The sequence below is a fragment of the Humulus lupulus genome, chromosome 3 (genome assembly GCF_963169125.1).
Source record: "Humulus lupulus chromosome 3, drHumLupu1.1, whole genome shotgun sequence".
Lineage (NCBI taxonomy): Eukaryota > Viridiplantae > Streptophyta > Magnoliopsida > Rosales > Cannabaceae > Humulus > Humulus lupulus.
This window is the reverse complement of record NC_084795.1, coordinates 44,603,201-44,622,369: the sequence shown is the minus strand read 5'-3', so window position 1 is coordinate 44,622,369 and position 19,169 is coordinate 44,603,201. Positions and strand designations below refer to the sequence as shown.

The window sequence follows — 19,169 nt, the reverse complement described above, 5'->3', positions numbered from 1 at the left end:
TCCTTGTCCCAGTAGTTTGTGATCTTAACGTTTGGCTTCCTGAAGGAAGAGGAGCCCTGCGATCTCGGGTAGCTTCTCTTTCAGTCCCTTATCCATGCCTGGCCCATCGATTTCCATCTCGAGGTTCAGGTCGTGGAACCTCTCGGACTAGCGAGTGGTGCCTTATTGGCGATGGTGGGTGTCTTATGGGTGACGGTGGTTGTATCCCATTGTCGAGCCTAGATGGTCCCAATTTTTCCTGGTCAGGCTCCGTGTTGTTTTGCACAGCATCAGGATTCGGGTTCCGAGCTGCTGAGGGGGCTTGGTCATTTCCCGTTCCTATTGGTCCTTCTACAATCAGGTTAGCGGTACCTTCAGCCCAGTTACTCCTCCAGGGCCTTGGCTGAACTAGCTGGGATGCTGGTGGTGGCACCTGCTCCGCCCTCCTGGCGGCCGTGCTCCCACGAGGTCGTCCCCTAGGCCTCCGAGGAGGTGCCTGGGCATTAGCAACCTGTCTAGCCAACTCTTCGTTGTGCTTTGTTGCTTCTGCAAACTGTTTGCGCAGTTGGTGATTTTCAAGTTCCACAATTGGAACATATCTTTCAGGATTGTAATACATATCTTCGTCAGGCCTGGGGGCAGGCGGCCCTCAAGAGTTGGATGAATCGCTCCTTTCTTTAGGATCTAGATCCACCATGGGCTGCTTTCCAGGTCGTCGTGGGTAATCTTCAGTGTGAGGAATCTGCTCCTCAGGTATATTGGGCATTGGTCGCTCACCCATACTGGGGTTACTCGTAGTGGCCATTGATGATTCGAGAGGCTTTCTGACTAAACAGGCTCACGTCTTGTTTAATAGCTCTCAATGAAAGCACCAAACTGTTGACGCTGTTTTTCGTCAACTTAGAAAAGAAGAGCAATTAAACTAAAATACCAGAGGAAACAAATATTATAGACACGATTTTTTACGTGGTTCAGCAGTTAAAATCTGCCTAGTCCACGAGTCTGTGTTATTAACTTCTTGGAATTCTCTGATGACATTCTGGAAGCAATTGTACAGAGCTTTTCCTAGTATCAATCTCTCAGTCCATACAAATGTTCATCCCACTCTATTTATAGAGTGTTTTTCCAAATATCTTCCCACAAAATTCTGGTTGATATAATACAAATCAATTAAAATAAATACCATTAAATGCATTAGTTACTACGTAAGCGGTTATATCCAATGATATTTGGGATTTAATAACAGATTACATCAGATCCCTTAAACATAGGGATTTTAAAACAATAAATATGTACACACACAGCTTACGAGCGTAGGCATTCAACTCACACACCTTCGAGGTCGTTCACCCATCGTGAGCTTGTAACCTCGGTTCGCTTCTGTTGTCGACAAGTAATGTTGATGAAACCATCTTCTTTGAGCTCACAATACTCGAGCTCGAATCGCCTTGTTTGAGGACTGGAAATGAATCAAGAGATTTCTATACAAGTGTTGAACTATTGCCATTATGAGTTGCGAGCCTAACTTATAACCTCGAAACACCTCCGAGACTACATAGTTCCGAGCTCACCAATCGCGACGTTGTCACATTTACTGCTCAGCGAGACTGTCTTTGACTTGTTGATTACATGATGACTATGCTTGTTTCGAGCTGAACTTATGACCCTGAGTTCCGAGACCAAGATTCCATTCTCGAAATCGGGGTGTAATAGGATCGGTTAGGTTGCCTTTGGGTTGGCCTCAGTTTTGGCATTGTTGGCCGTATACAGTGTATTTCATATTTCCATGTTGAGGAAATATGTGTTAGATGAGACCCATGTATTGAGTTATAAGGATCTGGAACTGGAGGTAGAGTATTCTATGAGAAATAACCAGTTTAGATTTTGATAGAAAGAACAGAGGTCTGAGGAACAAAGTTGTACCTTGGGTTAATGTATTATAAGGAAACAGAAACAGTGAGGTCGAGGGAGCGACCTGGGAAATGGAATCAGCTATGCAGGATTGATATTCCGGGCTACTCAAATAAAATTTTGAGGATGAAATTTCTGTAAGGAGGGGATAGTTGTAACAACCCAAATTTCCTAATAAGGCTTAGGGCCTTAATTAGGGGGCCAGGATGGCAAATTATGGAATTATATGATTATGTGATATTTATGTGTATCATTATGTGAATATGTGAGTTATATCATAATATGACTAGATATGCATGTTTAGGTGTATTAAATATGCATGTGGGCCTATTTCTGTTTAATTGAGCAATTTTCATATTTTGGCCATTTTGGGTATATTTGGCCTATATGTGGTATGTGTGTGGTGCTTCATTATTATTTGGTTATGCTAGGGTTACTCAGACCGAGATGATCCTAGGAGGCAAGCTAGTGGGAAATTCACAACAGGATTCATACTTAACTTGGAGTGAGTCAAGGGGTATTTAGCACATTACCAGGATATTGGGTAATGGAAATAAATATTTGATGATAAATTGAGAGTTAGTGAGATCAGGGGGAAATTCTGGGAGTTTTGACTATTTTACCCCCAGGGGCGTTTTCGCGATCCCGAGGATTAGGATTTGCGTGAGGCTAATTAAGCTCAAAGTAACCTATTAAGAATAATAAAAGAACGTTCAAAACGTTCTTTCTCCCTCCAGTTCCATTTTCGATACCTGGTCCCATTTTCGAAGGAAACTTGAGTTTTAGGACTCGGATTCAAGAGAGGATCTAGGCATAGCGCTTCTAGGGAAGATTAGAAGCTTATTAGCCGGAGGATTTAGCTGGGAAACAACTCAATTGGAGGTAATTCAAGTTTTAAGTTCTAAGCTTTTAAAGTTTTTAAGCTTGGATTGGATTTTGTGTTTTGATGAGTTTTTTAATGGATTGAAGCTTAGGTTTTGTTGGTTTTGGATCATGAGGATTTTTGGGAACTTTGTTTTTGGGATTTGGATATGTTAGGTAGGTTTTTGGAAGGTTTTAAAATGAGAAAATGGAGGTTTTCTGGCTGGGTTCGAGGTCGAGCCGCGGCTCTGTTCTTGGGCGCCGCGGCTCAAGCTTGAAGAAGCAGGTGAATGGGGCTGCTGGGCTATTTGAGCTGCGGCTCCATTGGGGAGAGTTGCGGCTCTAATGCAGTCAGAGAAGGATTTTTGGGTCTGACTTGAGTGGAGTTGCGGCTCTAATGTTTGGGGCCACGACTCAAGAGGGGAAAAGTGACCAAAGTGGGTTTTTAGTCATGGGAACTTAAACCTAAGGGCTCAGGATCGATCTTACTTCCAGGTTTGGTAGGATTCGACGTCCCGGAGGCTAGGACTTGGTTTGGAAGTATTTATTTACTCATTTTGATGTGGTTTTATATTATGGTTGTGACTAGGTTATCGCTAGGGGCTTGGAAACAGGATCATGCTTGTGGCTCGTTTATTGGTAACCTGTGCTTGGACTAAAAGAAAGAAAACTGCACCCAGTATGTGATTCAAGTGATGCATAAGATACATGTGATTAGGGCATGGCATGAATGTTGAACATGAGATTGATCAGAGCTTGAGTCTTTGTAAATGTGCATGATCATACTTATGCTAGTAATTGTTGAGTAAGCATGTTGAATGCCCTGTATTTGGATATTTGACATATGATATATGCCTAGTTGCATTGCTTACTTGTGAGTGGAACTGACCTATGAGTCAAGAATCGGAAATGGTGTCAGTATTGATTGTGAAGTTGTGACTTATTAGTCAAGTTCGGCAGTAGTACTGAGCACTGGTCGTATGGTATTGGCTTATGAGTCAAGAACGGTATTAGCGTGTTTAACGCAAGCCAAGGAGTTAGATCTAATCGACATAAGCATTATCATCATAAGCAAGAAATGCTTGACCGATCCTAAGTTCGATGAAAACAAAAGCGCTTGTCTAGTCTAAAAGCTAGTTACATAGAGTTAGGGCTATTAGCTCAAGTGACTGAAACATGGCTAGGAGGGCATGAGACCTCAGAGATAGACTCATTAGTTATCTACACAGAGATAGACTCATTAGTCATCTACACAGAGATAGACACATTAGTCATCTATACAGAGTGTGACTCATTAGTCACCTATATAGAGTGTGACTTATTAGTCACCCAAGATAGACTCATTAGTCATCTATTTAGGGAGCATATCCCTAGAGATTAACTCATTAGTCATCTATTCAAGAAGAAGGTCCCTAGAGATTGACTCATTAGTAATCTATTCAGACGTATGATCCCATAATCATTTATTTGGACTTGCTTGCATGCATGAATAAGGCTATTATTGCTAGACATGCTATTATGATTCAGTGACATGTTATTACCTGTTCATAAACATATTGAGTTTTCTTATTGAGCCTCGGCTCACAGGTGTTATGTGATGCAGGTAAAGGCAAAAGAAAGCTGGATCATCCTTGAGTTGGAGGGCTTAGGCGATGTGTACATATGCGGCTGCTTGACCACAACAGTCGATGACTTAAAGAGGAACTAGGGTTAAACCTTATTTTGCCGCTTAGGTCGGCTGGTTGTAAATATTTTATTGTAATTAACCTTTAAAATATATTTTCGTGATCTCAATGTATATAGTAAACGTTTTAGTAAAACGTTGTATCTTAACCAAAAATTTTAACCTTAAATCGTAATCGCACTTAGTTACACGATTATGGTTAAATGGCTCGGTTAGCGAGTTTAGCACTGTTTAAAATTCACAACGTAACAGTCCTGGATAGTAGGACGTTACAATGAGAGATTCTTTCTAGCTCCTAAGTTACAAAATTCACTCTTTTGGTTTTTTGGATGGGTAGAAAAAAAGACTAAACAAAATAAATCAACGATAAAACTTTTATAGAAATAATAACAATTTAATATTTAAGAAAATCGAGGAGAATTTTTTTTATAGTAGTTGGATCCTAAACAAGCTAACCTATATTCACTATACTGTTTCATTAATCTCTTCTTTGAGTCAATATTTTTTTTAGAAATTTGATTCAATATTTTAGCAACTTCTTTGCATACCAAAAATCAAATTTTGGCTACATCGTCACTCTCTTTACTTAATTTCGGGTAGTTATCTGATTATTACAATCACAATTATTTCAAATTTAAGTAAAAGAGAAAGTAATATATTTACAAACAATTTGTTTCTTAACTTGTAAGAGTTGACCAATCAGGATTGAATGATCAATCAAATGATAACCAAGATCCCTTCATGATTAATTACAAAATCAATTGATTTTGCATATTGTCATAATTGCTAGAACTATCAATTCGAGCACTACTCTTCGTCAAGTGCCTTCTCCACGCATGTTCCAATTGTAAGTATTTTTTTTTGCAAATTTTAAAAGAATATGACTTTTATATTATTAATGTGAAAAAATATTACAATTAATACTTTTTTTAATTTTTATAAATTTTTTTATTAAAGTATGAGAAACATAATTAGTAACTAACTAAAATATGAAAATGCGACATTTTTTTTTATCATAGTTACGTTTTATTTAATTTTGAATGTAATTTTATTTTATTTTTAATTTTTTCATTCATTTTTTTATTATTTTTTCAATTATTTTTTTCTTACTTATTTTTTCTTCCATTTTTCCCTTTTTCTTTTTATTTTCTACCAATTTTTTCCAACATCATTTTTTTCTTTCCATTCTTCTTCTTCTTTTCATTTTTATTCATTTATCTATTTTTTTTCTTTCATTTGTATTGTTTTTTTTTCCATATTTTTTCAGTTTTCTTTCATTTTATTTTTTTATTTTTTTCCTTCTATTTTTTCTTTATTTTTGTATTTATTATTTTCTCCTTTCATTTTTTTTTCATTTTCTCTACCAATTTTTTTCATTCATATTTTTTTTCTTTTCATTTTCCATTATTTTTATTCTTCTTCTTTTCATTTTTATTAATTCATCTAATTTTTTTCCTTTATCAGTTTTTTTCCATTTTTGTATTTATTCTTGTCTCATTCAATTTTATTTTTTTTATTTTTTACTCATATATTTTAACATTACATAATTATTTTACTATTTTTGATCTATTATCTTTTATTATTGTAATTTTTTTTTATATTTTTTCCACTATATGTAAAAAAAATCAAATCAATTTTTTTAGCATTTTTTTTTCCTGTAACACTTCTAGGAATACCAAAATTTGAAAAGAAAACTAATAAAAATATGAGAATGTGAATGAGTAACTGATTACCTTCATGTTCTTTGTGTGTATATTTCTGGGGGTAACTTGTTACCTTCACATTCTGGTGTGTGTATATTTATGGGTTCTTTATGGTAATTGGTTACCTATGTTACTAAAATCATAGTTACTTCTTCTTCATTTTTTAATGAAGTGTTCTTCATCTTTTTCCTTTAAATTTGATGTTTTTTTTCATATTTAATATAAGTAACTCGTCACCCCTCTTATGATAACTGGTTACCCCTCTTATGGCAGAAAGTTACTCCTCTCAGGATAACTGGTTACCCCTCCTGGTACATGTTATTTAACCTAGCTCTAGGATTTTTTTTACATAAATGTCAAAGATCAATAAAGTAACTTGTTACTTTACTCAGGATTTGAAAAAAGAAACGTACAATCTAAAAAAACAGGAAAAAATGTTTATAATAAATTAAAAATAATTTTAAATACAATTCATATTACAAAAAAAAAAAAAAACAACCAAAGAAAAATTTAATATAAAATTAGTAATGTTATCCAATAAATTAACATTGATGACGTGGCAAGTAATCCCTGGACACGTGGCTGACACCTGGAAGCGTCTGCTAGAGTATCGACCAGGAGACACAGTAGAAGCAGGGTAAGCCCGTCTTACCTGCGACCAGTCTGGTCGATGGTTCCGTGTACAAGGCAACATTTATGGGAAGATCTTTGTAATCCTGAATTTATCTCACTCAATGTAACGACCCAAATTCACTATTAAGGCTTCAGGGCCTTGAGTAGTGTGCCTGGAGGGCATAATGAGATTTTGTGTGTGACTTTAATGAGTTTAATGCATGATTACGATTTAATGCACGTTATATGACTATTTGATTATTTGTGATGCATGACTATGTGAATTAGTATGCATGTAGACCTGATTGAGCATATTTGTAATTTGGCCATGTTGGGCATGACTGTGTTGGTATCTGTGATCTATGACTCGAGACGATCCTAGAATGAGCGGGTTAGCGGAAAAGTCAAAGCGGGAATCTATACCCAGCTTGGGTTAAGCCTGGGGAGTTTAAATGAGAATTTGGGAAATATATTGAGGTTAATCTTGATGATGAGGAATGTATATTTGATGATTAATCAGGTATTGGGTAGCGAGCGAGAATTACTAGGAACACTTGAGGAATTAGTGGGAATTTGGGTAATATGACTAAAATGCCCCTTTATGGGCATAAAGGTTAGAATTATTAAGGGAGGGCATTTTGGTCTTTAGGCTTGGAAGATATGAGTTAAGGAGGGCTTTATACTTAGTGGATTTTGTAGAAAAAAAAAGAGTTATAGGCTGAAAAAGAAAGAAAGAAGGAAAAGAAAGGAAAAGAGAGAAAAGCTGAAGGGTGTTTGTTCCAAGGAACGGTTTGTGGCTCTCCCAACCAAATTCCTTCATTTTTCTTGGAGTTAAGCTCAGTGGAGAGCTAGGGTAGGCTGAGCATCAAGGATCCTAAGCTAGACTTGAGGATTGGCAAGGGGTTAGCAAGATCACATCAGAAATTTGAGGTAAGTTCTTGAGGATTTCTATTTTAGGGCTTGACTGGTTTGAACTGTGTTTTTGAGCTTAATGGATGGGATTTTTCGGGAAATCAGGTCAAGGTTGTGAAGGTGCAAGCTAAGGAGGTCTAGGGTTCAATTCAAGGTTGAAATTCCACCCACGGTATGATTTCTAAGACTTTATCCTTGTTGATGGAATGAATTTATGGTTTTTGGGTTCATCATGGTAGATTTTGAGTTTTGGGTTGCTTGAGCTTGGGATTGAGTTCTTGGGATGCTTGGGATGAGTGTGTGGGGTGGATAAGGGTGTTTTTGGGCTTGGGAAAGATTTGGGCAAGTTTGGGGTTGAAATGGTAGAAGAAAATCGCAAGAAGCGATTTTTGGGTTTAGCTGGTCTGCAACTAGCGCTACAGCGCTAGTCAGGGGGCGCTGTAGCGCTAGCCCCTGTTTCTGATGGGGTGGTTCTGCTTGTAGCGCTACAGCGCCCTCTTTAGAGCGCTGTAGCTCTACACTGTTCACAGAGGGGATTTTTGGGCTTTTGTGAATGGATTTTGACCTAGGGTTCGGGGCTCGATTCCGCCACTTTGTTTTGGGGATCTAGGACTTCCCGGGGGCTCGGGATTGGTCCCGAGGCTAGGTTTTGGACTTGAAGTTTGGTAATGATTTTGACTTATGGATTTTCTTTAGGTAAGCGCTAGGGCTCGAGTAGGATCGTGCTCAAGGAGTCAGGTTGATCAAGGCCATCGAATTTAAAGGTAAGAAAATCGTAACACCCGAGATTAGGGCATGGGCCCACAATGTTATTGCAGGGCATGGCCCTAGATTGTTTTACTTGCAAATGTATGACCTTGAATGAATTATTATATGTTTGAATGATTATTTCGAAATGTATTATGCGTGCAATTATAATGAAATGAACGGCTAAGGCCGAGAGCGGCAAAGGCCGGGTACGACCTTGGGGCCTGAAGTGACACTCAGCACATGGGGTGCTTATAGCCAGGGTGGGACCCAAGGGATACATGAGTTATCCTGACGGTGAGGACCGAGACCCCAGGCTTTGGTAAGGCCTCTGGGGCGGCATGGCCGTGCTTGTTTAGTCTGATGGTTTTCCTATTTATCAGTGGATTATGTCAGCTATATACTATGCATATGTTATGTACTATTTGGGTTTTCTTGCTGGGCTTCGGCTCACGGGTGCTCCATGTTGCAGGTAAAAGCAAAGAGTCAGTCAACCGGCCATGAGTAAGGAGAGCGTGGGGGCGGCGCGTACATGTTCGGCCTGCCCGACTGCTTTGGTTGGGGGCATTTTGTTTATGGCTGTATTCACTACTACAAAATTGTACTTAGACGACATACATGAGATGACGTTTGTAGTAGAACTATCGTGTTATATTAAAAATATACATGACACAACAGTTGCTCACAAACTGTTGTGCCATGCAAATTAAAACTCACATGAAATGACAGTTCGAATGAGACTGATGTAACATGCCTATTTTTAACATGAGACAACATTTCTACTCAAATTGTTGTCTAATGCAATACAAATTTTCTAATCAAGTACTAATTTAATTTGTATTTTTTAATATAATTTAATATATTTTATGTAAATATATTCATAAAAAAATATTAATTAATAATTTGCAACACACAATAGCTACTAGTTAAATAATGAGTTTTCTTTTTATTTGAGTTATTCAAATAATTGTTTAAATTTTTAATACTTTTTTGTAATATTAATTTCTAATTGAATTACTTATTATATATTTAATAAAAGAAGATTTCTTTCATTAAAAATTCAGTAATGATCACTACAAAAAACTTCACTTTTAGCGACTAGGATTTTAGCGACTAAATTTAATTAGTCACTAAAAGTTGGTTTTTGCGACTAATATTTAGTAGCGAGAAGATTTGGTTGTAAGATAAGATTTTATTGGTACCAAAAGCATTGGCGACTAAATTTTTAGTCATTGTTTGTTATTTTTAGCGACTACATATCTTCTTAGTGAGGGAAACGTTGGCACCAAATTGTTTTGTGTATTAAAATCATTTAGTTGCTAAAAAATGTGTGTTACACTTTCACCAACTAATTATTTAATCACTATATATAGCTAAGATTAAAAAATTAAATATTATGTTACTATTATAACTAGTTGTTGAAAATTATGATATTCACTAGTAAAATTGTGTTCAAAATATATGTATAAACTTTAAATTGGCAGAATAATAATTTTAATTCTCCCAAAAAATTAAATTTATTACATAATTGATCATATAATTAAACAAGTATCATATGGATTAATAATTTTTTAAAAAATATATTTTTCGTTAAAGGCAGTATAATAGAAGTATTTATGGGTGTTATTTTTCTTAAACTCGCTACAAAAAAGTAATGTCTTTACCTACACATTTTTTAGTTACACATAATTATGTGTAAGTAAATATATATTTTCTTACACATAATTTTAATATATGTCAAAATAATTATGTGTAAGTAAACACTACATTTAGCTACACATATATGTGTAAGTAAAAATACTTTACATAATTTTAATGACATGTCAAATAAAATTATTGTTTACACTTAGTTATGTGTAAGTAAATATATATTTACTGACACATATGTGTAAGTAAAAATTACAAATTCAAAATTTTAGCTACACATATATGTATAGGTAATAAAATATTTATAATTTTTGTTGACATGGTAATAATTTAAACTTTTTCTTACACTTAATTATATGTAAGTACATATAGATTTGCTTACACATAATATGAGCATTTGTAAAGATAAATATGTGAAAGTAAAAGTTACATGTATGGAATTATAGCTACACATATATGTGTAAGTAATAAAGTGTTTGATGATGTGTCAAATTATACTTTTATTACTTGCACTTAATTATGTGTAAATAAATATAGATTTGTTTACACATACTATGAGCATGTACAAGGACACAGATGTGTAAGTAAAAGTTACATGTACAAAATTTCAGCTATACATATATGTGTAAATAATAAAGAGTATATATATGTTTGATGATGTAGAAAAATATATTGTTACTTACACTTAATTATGTGTAACTGAATATAGTGTTTCTTACACATAATATGGGCATGTGTAAGAAAAAGTTATATGTACGAAATTTTAACTACATATATGTGTAAGTAATAATATGTTTACATATTTTAGATGATGTGACAATTTAAACTTTTACTTACACTTAATTATGTGTAATTAAGTAGATATAGAATTGCCTGCACATACTATGAATATTTGTAAGAATAAATATGTCCAAGTAGAAATTTTTATACACAAAATTATAGCAACACATATATGTGTAAGTAAAAAAAATATTTATATATTTTGATGATGTGGTACACTTAATTATGTGTAAATAAATATAGAATTCCTTACACATAATATCACCATGTGTAAGTAAAAGTTACAAGTGCAATACACATATTTTTCATATATTTAGTTACACAAAGGTATATATTATGTATTTCCTCGCACGTGAACTAATTTTGAAGCCTTTCACCACTACGAAATTGGGCTTGCCAAAGTCAATTTTTTTTAAGTCCTTACACATAATATCACCATGTGTAAGTAAAAGTTACAAGTGCCATACACATATTTTTCATATATTTAGTTACACAAAGGTATATATTATGTATTTCCTTGCACATGAACTAATTTTGGAGCCTTTCACCACTATGAAATTGGGCTTCCCAAAGTCAAATTTTTTTTTTTAAATAAACAAAAAGAGATGGCCCATAAACAAGCCCAAATCTGCATCTTCCATCACACGCTTCTCTGTCATCTTAAGCCATTTCCCTCAGCGACTTCTCTGCAAATTCCGACAGGAGAACTGCTCCTTCTCCCTCAGCGAACCTTTATTTCTGGGCGACTTCTCTGCCATTTTAGGCCTTCTCCCTCGGCTCCCCTTCTCTCTCCCTTTCGTGCGCAATCTCCTCCATTGCTCCGTGGACGGCGATCTGAGAAATGTAATTTCAACCCATTATTTTTCAATTTTGATCTGTAAAAGTATGATTTATATGTGTTTCAATGTTCTTTTGACCTATTATTTAATTTTCTTGTTGTAGATTTAAGGAGTTCAAAGTTTAAAACCCTAAACCTAAAAGATCTTTGGGTCCGAATTCTTATCACTCAAAAAGTCAAGGTGAGTACAATTTTATTTATTTTCCTTTCTAGTTTGTATTGAGTTTTGAGGTTTAATTTCTTTCTTGGTTCGATTGGAAGGTTAGGGTTTAGTTGGTCTAGGTTTGTTTCTTTTCTCTTCTTTTTGTCTTTGGATTTTTTATAGAAGAATGAAAACTTTGTGGCATTGGGTTTGATTGGGTCTGTTTGGGTCATTGGTTCGCACTTATGATGTTAAAGATTCTAAAGAGTATAAAACTTTTTTTTTGGGATGGGAGAGAGATGTATGTGTATTAACATCTTGCCAATTAAATATAGCGTAGATCTAAAGAAGTCTTAGTTTTTAACAAATTTAATTTCTCTCATTAATTGAAATCATGAGTTGAGGCTTGGAACTTTTGTTGTTAGGCTATGTGCAGGGATAGCCGTATGGTGCAGCTGCTACTGAAATTGAAAAAGCTAAGAGAGTGAAAGAGTATTCAAATAAAGAAAGAGGGTAATTTGTTTGTTTCTTCTTTTGTTTTTTTTTTCCAAATTTTGTTTTTCTTTTAACATGGTTGAATCCTCTGGAAAAACTATTGCTAGTTCTTGAGAATCACTTGTGTTTTGTTTGGTGTAATAAAATATTTGTTTTCCTTGATTCCCCTGCCATGTATACTTTTTCTGCTCTTTGATCATTATAAATTTATAATGTCAGTTTCAAATGTCAGTTTTGATCATAATCTGCTGTTTTTGGTTTAGAGCCATACTAAAATGTCAACATAGCTCCCCATTAAATTGTTGTGGTGGAATACTTGTAAGTCTAAATTGTTGTTGAGAAACTCAGAATCTTTTTACTCCATATATTTTTTTATAGAGATAATTGTCAAACTTAATTATCAAGTGAAATCCAAAATATAACCTTGGAAATTTCCAAACATATACTGTACTACTGCCTTTTCTGATGTTGCACTTTTATAGCATAAATTGAATACACATTCTAAAGCATGTGTTTTCTATTTAGGAGTTGGAAATGACCCCAGAGAAGATTGTTACTTCAGCATCCCCAAAGAAGTATGTCTGTTCATGTCTCTTATTATTTTACGATTTTTTTTCAAGTAAAAAGATTTGAAATAAGACCCAAATTTCTAATATTCTATTGACCGAGGAAGATTGGATATAGTTTCTTGAGTCTTAACTGATGCTACATATTTTTCTATGATATGAAAGATAATTTCTTTTCTTAGGCACTCAGATAAACTGAAAACAGCTCAAAGTCAAAAAATATATATCACTTGATGGCTGATTGTATTTTGCAATTTAAAATTCTCTTCTTTTTTTTTACCATATAAACTGGGGAAAAACAAAACAAGACAAGGTAATATAAAATTTAAGCTAGACTTTTCAAGTGATTTATGTTTGGAGCCCGTTTAATAGAAAGTAAGATTTAATAATTAAGGTGCTTTTAGCATTTGCGAAGAAATCATTGGCCCTATTTCCAGCTAAGTTTCAAAAGAGCATGTGGATAAAGCAAGGTGTGTGTGTGTGTGTGTTTTCAGTTCTTGAGAATAATTTCAAGGAAAATTTCTTTTTATATGTTGAAATACCTTATGTAATTGAGTAAATTGTAAGCCAGAATTCAGTCTCTCTCATATAAACATTGTGCCAAAGAGAGAAAGAGACTAACGGTGGTTCTTCCAAGCTTGGTAGGTTTTAAGGTTTTTTGTGAGGGAGTGCCTTAACAGTCCTCTTAGAGAGTAAGAAAAATTCTTATCTATTAGGTACAACATTTAATTTTCTTTTGGGGGTTTTTTAATTACATGGTTGGGTAACTTTGGTTTATGAGTTTTTGGAACAATGTTTTCTTCTTTTCATCTTGGTATTGCTGGTAATGTCTTTTTACTGTTATCAAAACTAGTAATGCCTCTCTGTTTACTATAATAATAATTATTATTATTACAAGTAGAAAACTGGAAGGTAGTTGAAATTGGGCTTGGAATGATTCACAATTTTGTATTATTTATGGTCTTTCGAAATTGGTTGATTTTTCCATGAGTTGCTATAAAGCACTAAAATACAATATAAACTAAATGTTTTCACAATACAGGTAGTTTTGTTGTGGTTGATGACAATGGGAAGGTGAAGGCTCTTGAATCCGGCAGCAAGGTGACATGCATTGTTTCTAAAGTTCTCTTCTATGAACAAGTGTGTGCTGTTCAGAAGTCACCGAAATGGTATGTTTTCTCTTTGCACGTACAGTGTTGTGAATGATCATAATTTTTTGTTTTGTTTTCTTTTGTTGACATAATTTTGTTGGCCACCCTCTACCAATTTTTCTGTTCAACAAAAATAATGCTTTGTAGCTATTGATTGTTTGCAACCCCTAGTCAAAATCTGAACTTGACATACTAAGGTCTGTAATAATGCATAGTCACATTGAATGGAATAAGGTTTCTTCTCATTATCTATTTTGTATTAACATATCACTGATAGACTGGCTTCAAGGTAGTGTTCCTTTCTTCAGCTTTTTATGCTGACTTTTAAATTGGAGAATATGACCCTTTTGTGTGTAAATAATAGTAGGAATTTTTCAAGCTTAATGCCCCCTGCTGGGTATGGAAAAATCTGAACTTAAGAAACATACTATCTCTTCTTGAAGATTGTTATTTATTTTTATTTACTAGTCTTTTTGTACCAGTTACCACTCTTCTTGATCAGTATACATGGACTTATTGAATCAAACTGTTTCAAAATTGTATTTTAATCTACCGATGGGCTGTCCTTGTTGTACCACTCACTGATATAAAAGTAAAGAGTAATCTGATTAAATAAGCAGTCATAGTAGCAAATTTCCATTAAGCTTTTCATATCCCTTTTCCAATGCCATTTCATATTAATGTTTTGTTCCTTTCTTTTGCTTTTACCACTCAATGCAGGGCAGAAGTCTTCAAAGAAACAGTTTTGGATGATTCTAATGGAAGTCGAGAGGGAGAGACTTCGCAACAAGAAGATAATGATCTTGAATCGAGTTGTGATGAGGACGATGTACTACCTCCACTTGAAGCCAATACAAACAGAAATAGACCGTTTGAATTGCACCAGGAATCTGATTCAGGTTCAGAATCCGATTCTTGACAATTGCCTTGGTGTGCTTGAATTAGAATTAGTGAGAAGACAACAATTTTAATGTGTATCTTTGATTTCAGTGTTAAAATTCTAAAACAGTAATATAATCTCAAAAATTTTAATCAGAAAACATGCTAAATGCACCTTTTTTTTTACTTTGGTCTACTGTCTGCCATTTGATTCTACTATATATTCTAGCAATTCACAGGCACAGAATGATTCAGATGCACTTGTTTCTTTTGTTATGATAATCATAAAAGATGTATCATTTGTCCACATTAAAATTAAAAAATATACTAATTCTAGTTTTTAGTTAGCACTTACATAGTTATTGCAAGTGTATATTTTGATCTTGTAATTTTTAGATTTGGAACATATTGAGTTTAATTGATTTTATCTGCCTGTTGATTCTGTGTGAACTATTTTGTAATTACACAAGAAATTATGAATGAATATAGTGGTTGAAAATAGAGAAATGAAAAAAATTCTCATATTCTACATGGGATGTTGGTTTCCAAAAGACGGTCGTCTTATGTATTGCAGGGGACGATGCTTGCACATAAATTGTCATCTCATATAGTGTAGGAGAACGACGCTCGAGTAGGAACTGTCATCTCATTTACTGTTGTGGATGACGCTTTTATTTAAACCGTTGTTTTATGCTTTACATGGCATGACATTACATGAGACAACGATATTAGAACCGACGTACCAGAGTCCATACGACGGTTTAAAACCATCATCACATGTCAATTTTGTAGTAGTGATTAATCCATTCTTTGGATAGTTAACCTGGTGTAAATCTATTTTTGAGTTGTAAATATTTTGTAAACCTTATTTTTGGGATCCCAGATGTTTGATACTTAATGCTTTCAATGAAACTAAACATTTTCAAAGAGTACAACCTTAAATTCTGGTTTATTCACACTTTTGGTTTTAGAAACCACGTAGAGTCAGTCCAAAAGCACGATTTCTATTTTAAACTCACTATGTAACGGCTCTAAGGTAGTAGGGCGTTACACTCAATCTCCTGAGTACCCGATTATTCAGGGGAGAATATCTGTAACAATCTTTTGTAACCCCCCTTGAGCCTATAAATAGCAAGAGATAGCTCAAGAGAGGGACTTTTGGCTTTTGAATCATTCGAAACTATAGTAATTCTCCTAGTAAACTTGTATTGTTCTTCAGAGGTTAGTGAAACTCATTGAACCCTAGTTCTTTGATCACTCTTCTGATTCTTATATCAATATCAATCTAAGTGGACGTAGGTCATTACCAGATCCTGGGGCCGAACCACTATAAAAATTCTTGTGTGATTTACTGTTTTTGCCATACGTTCTTCTTTATACATTCATTCACATCAATCACATTTTGACTTCGTGTCAGTTGGCCAAATCTTGGGTCAACATTCTGGTGCTTTCATTGAGAGATTGATTTATCGCTGTCAAGAAAACTAATGGCAAAAGCTGGAAGGAAAACTGGACAGGCGGCCGCCGCTGCACCGTCAAACCCGCCACCTCCTCCTCCTCTTACAAGCCTGGCAGAGGATGAGCCACAACTGGACTTTGAAGAGGAGGAAATGGATGATGCAATGCTGAAGAGTACTCTGGGCGCGTTGCAGGAAGAGCTGGCTAATCTGAGGGCCAGTCAGGAGACTGCCGCTGAAGTTATGGCGCGACAGCAGCAGGAGATTGAACGGCAGCGCGCGAAATTGAGCGAAAGGCAGGCGGAGGTTGACCGCCGCCAGAACGAAGCCATGGCAGCCCTTGAGGCAGCCTTGCTGTTGGCTAGAAATCAGGCTGTACCTGCCTCGCAGCCTAACTAACCGATGAATGGGCCACCCCAGAGGGGTCCTAATCCGAGCCCACCGATTCAGCCTTTGAGTCCGCAAAGGCCCGAGCAGCCTCAGATGCCCCATGATGATGTCCCACAGGATCCTAAGGCGCAGCCACCATCCCAAGCTGCTCGGGGTAATCCCCTGCAATAGAGGCAGAATAGGGCCAAGCATCAGCCTCGCAGCCCTAGACGCCATAGGGATGATGGGCCGAACCTACGTAACAGAGGTCAGTACCCTCCTGGCAACAGGAGAGACTCAGAGTTAGGCTCTGCGGTCCGGGGCCCCCCACGGCACGATGGTGCACGGGGACACCACGACCAGCGCAAACCACCCTCTAACGCTCGGAATGGTTCAGCCAGGGACGGGCATCGAGGGAACAGTCGATCTCACCATAGCCAGTCAAGGTTCAGAGATGGCCACGGATACAACGAGGCTGACTCAGGCAAGGGAGATGCCGGTGGGAGGAATGGAGAAAGATGTAAAAGCAGGAGCCAAGTACCTCAAGGTGACCAACCAAATAGACAGGACGCTGGGGGGCAGCCCAGACAAAATAATGTCTTCAACCGGCTCGGTGGTAGCGAGCAGCGAAGAAGAGAAGAGGACCTGAGAGATGTACTCAATGATCGCCGTGAGAGACACGGCGAGAACGTCCCCCCAGCAACAGAGGCCACCGCAATTCCTACCGCAGTACAGGCCCAAATAGACGCACTCAACCAGGCTGTTCAGCAGCTGGTCGGAGGAAGGACTTCTTACATCGACCACGATAGGAGGAAAGGCACTCCTTTCGTCCAAAGGATAGCTAACGCCGAAACTCCTAGCAAATTCAAGATGCCTACGCTCCCAAAATTTGATGGATATGGGGACCCAGTCTTGCATGTGAATAAGTTTGAGATTCAGATGGACATTTAGAAAGTGTCCGAAGACGCTCGGTGCAGGATCTTCCTTGGAACACTTTCTGAAGCAGCGCAGGAGTGGTTCTTTAAGTTCCCGCCTGCAAGCATAGTTTCCTGGGAAATGTTCGTGAGGGAGTTCTACGGACAGTTCTATGCGGGTCGTGTGCTCCCAACCGAAGCAAACCAGCTAGTCGAAATTCGCCAGCAGGACGGGGAGTCAGTGAAGGATTATGTCCAGCGCTTTATGCGAGCGGCAGCTGGAGCAAAAACAGTAGGAGACGAAGGCAAGATGATGGCCATTACCGCAGGGGTTAAACGTTGCTCTCCCCTCTGGAAAAGTCTCCGAAAGGAAGGAGTTAGAACAACCTAGGAGTTCTTGGACCGAGCTGATCGTTACATCAAGCTCGAAGAGGCCATTGCTGATGATGGAAAACCCTCGAACAAGGGTAAGAAGACCGCCGAACCCGCCAAAGCCGCCAATGGTTCCAAACCTAATGGCAACGGCAAAGGCAACGGTAATGGCAAGAATGATGGAAAACGGCCGTATAACGAGCCTTCCACCTCCGACAACAAATGAGCTAAGGGTAATCGTTATGAACCTAGGTTCACTAACTACACTGCCCTCGTTGAGTCTCGGGGAGAGGTTTACCAGGCCACAAGCTCTAGTGTGCCTTACAAGAAACTTGGACCCATTCGAAAGGATATTTCGAAAAGAGACACTACCAAGTTCTGTCGTTACCATAACGACTACGGACATGACACTAATGAGTGCAACCAGTTAAAAGACGAAATTGAGTTCCTTATTAGAGAAGGACACTTGAGAAGATACGTACGGGCCTTGGAAAATTCCCAACGAGAAGCTCCAGGTGGCAACGAGCAGGCGACCACACGCCAACGCTCGCCACCATTACAGCCTGCCCCCGTGGCTGGAACACTCTTAACCATCTGTGGAGGCCCGCACCTCGCGGGAAATAGCAGAAAGGCCAGAGAACGATATGCTCGGACTCTGCGCCACGACCAGGACATTAAGATGATGACTGTGGAGGACCGTGCACCAAAAAAGGCTCGGTCAGAGGAAGGTGAGATAGCCTTCTTTGATGGCGATGCCCAGCACGTCCGGTTCCCACATTCCGATCCGCTGGTCGTGGACATCCAGATGGCCAATATGATGGTAAAGAGGGTACTAGTCGATACAGGAAGTTCAGTGAACATCCTGTATAAGTCAACACTGGAACGCATGAAATTGTCCGTAAAGGACTTGGAGCCCTGCAATCAGACGTATATGGCTTCTCTAGAGAAGGACTCGCCCCAGCCGGAATGATCAAACTTCCAGTAACGACGGGTACAGCGCCTGCAACAAGGACATTACTCACCACTTTTGTAGTGGTCGATTGTCCTTCGGCGTACAACGCCGTTATCGGAAGGCCCATACTGGTTGATTTACGGGCCGTCATCTCTATGTGGAACCTAGCCATGAAGTTCCCAACGGACGCGGGGGTAG

General features: G+C 37.3%; 1 protein-coding gene across 1 annotated transcript; it reads left to right on the top strand.

The window, feature by feature from the left end:
- Nucleotides 1-11,441: 11,441 nt before the first annotated feature.
- LOC133824046 (uncharacterized) lies at nt 11,442-15,074 on the top strand. The gene is made up of 6 exons (XM_062256908.1): nt 11,442-11,679; nt 11,779-11,855; nt 12,000-12,051; nt 13,258-13,347; nt 13,920-14,046; nt 14,749-15,074. The coding sequence occupies exons 1-6, from the start codon at nt 11,442-11,444 to the stop codon at nt 14,945-14,947; spliced, it is 783 nt and encodes a 260-aa protein (XP_062112892.1). The 3' UTR covers nt 14,948-15,074.
- Nucleotides 15,075-19,169: the final 4,095 nt, after the last annotated feature.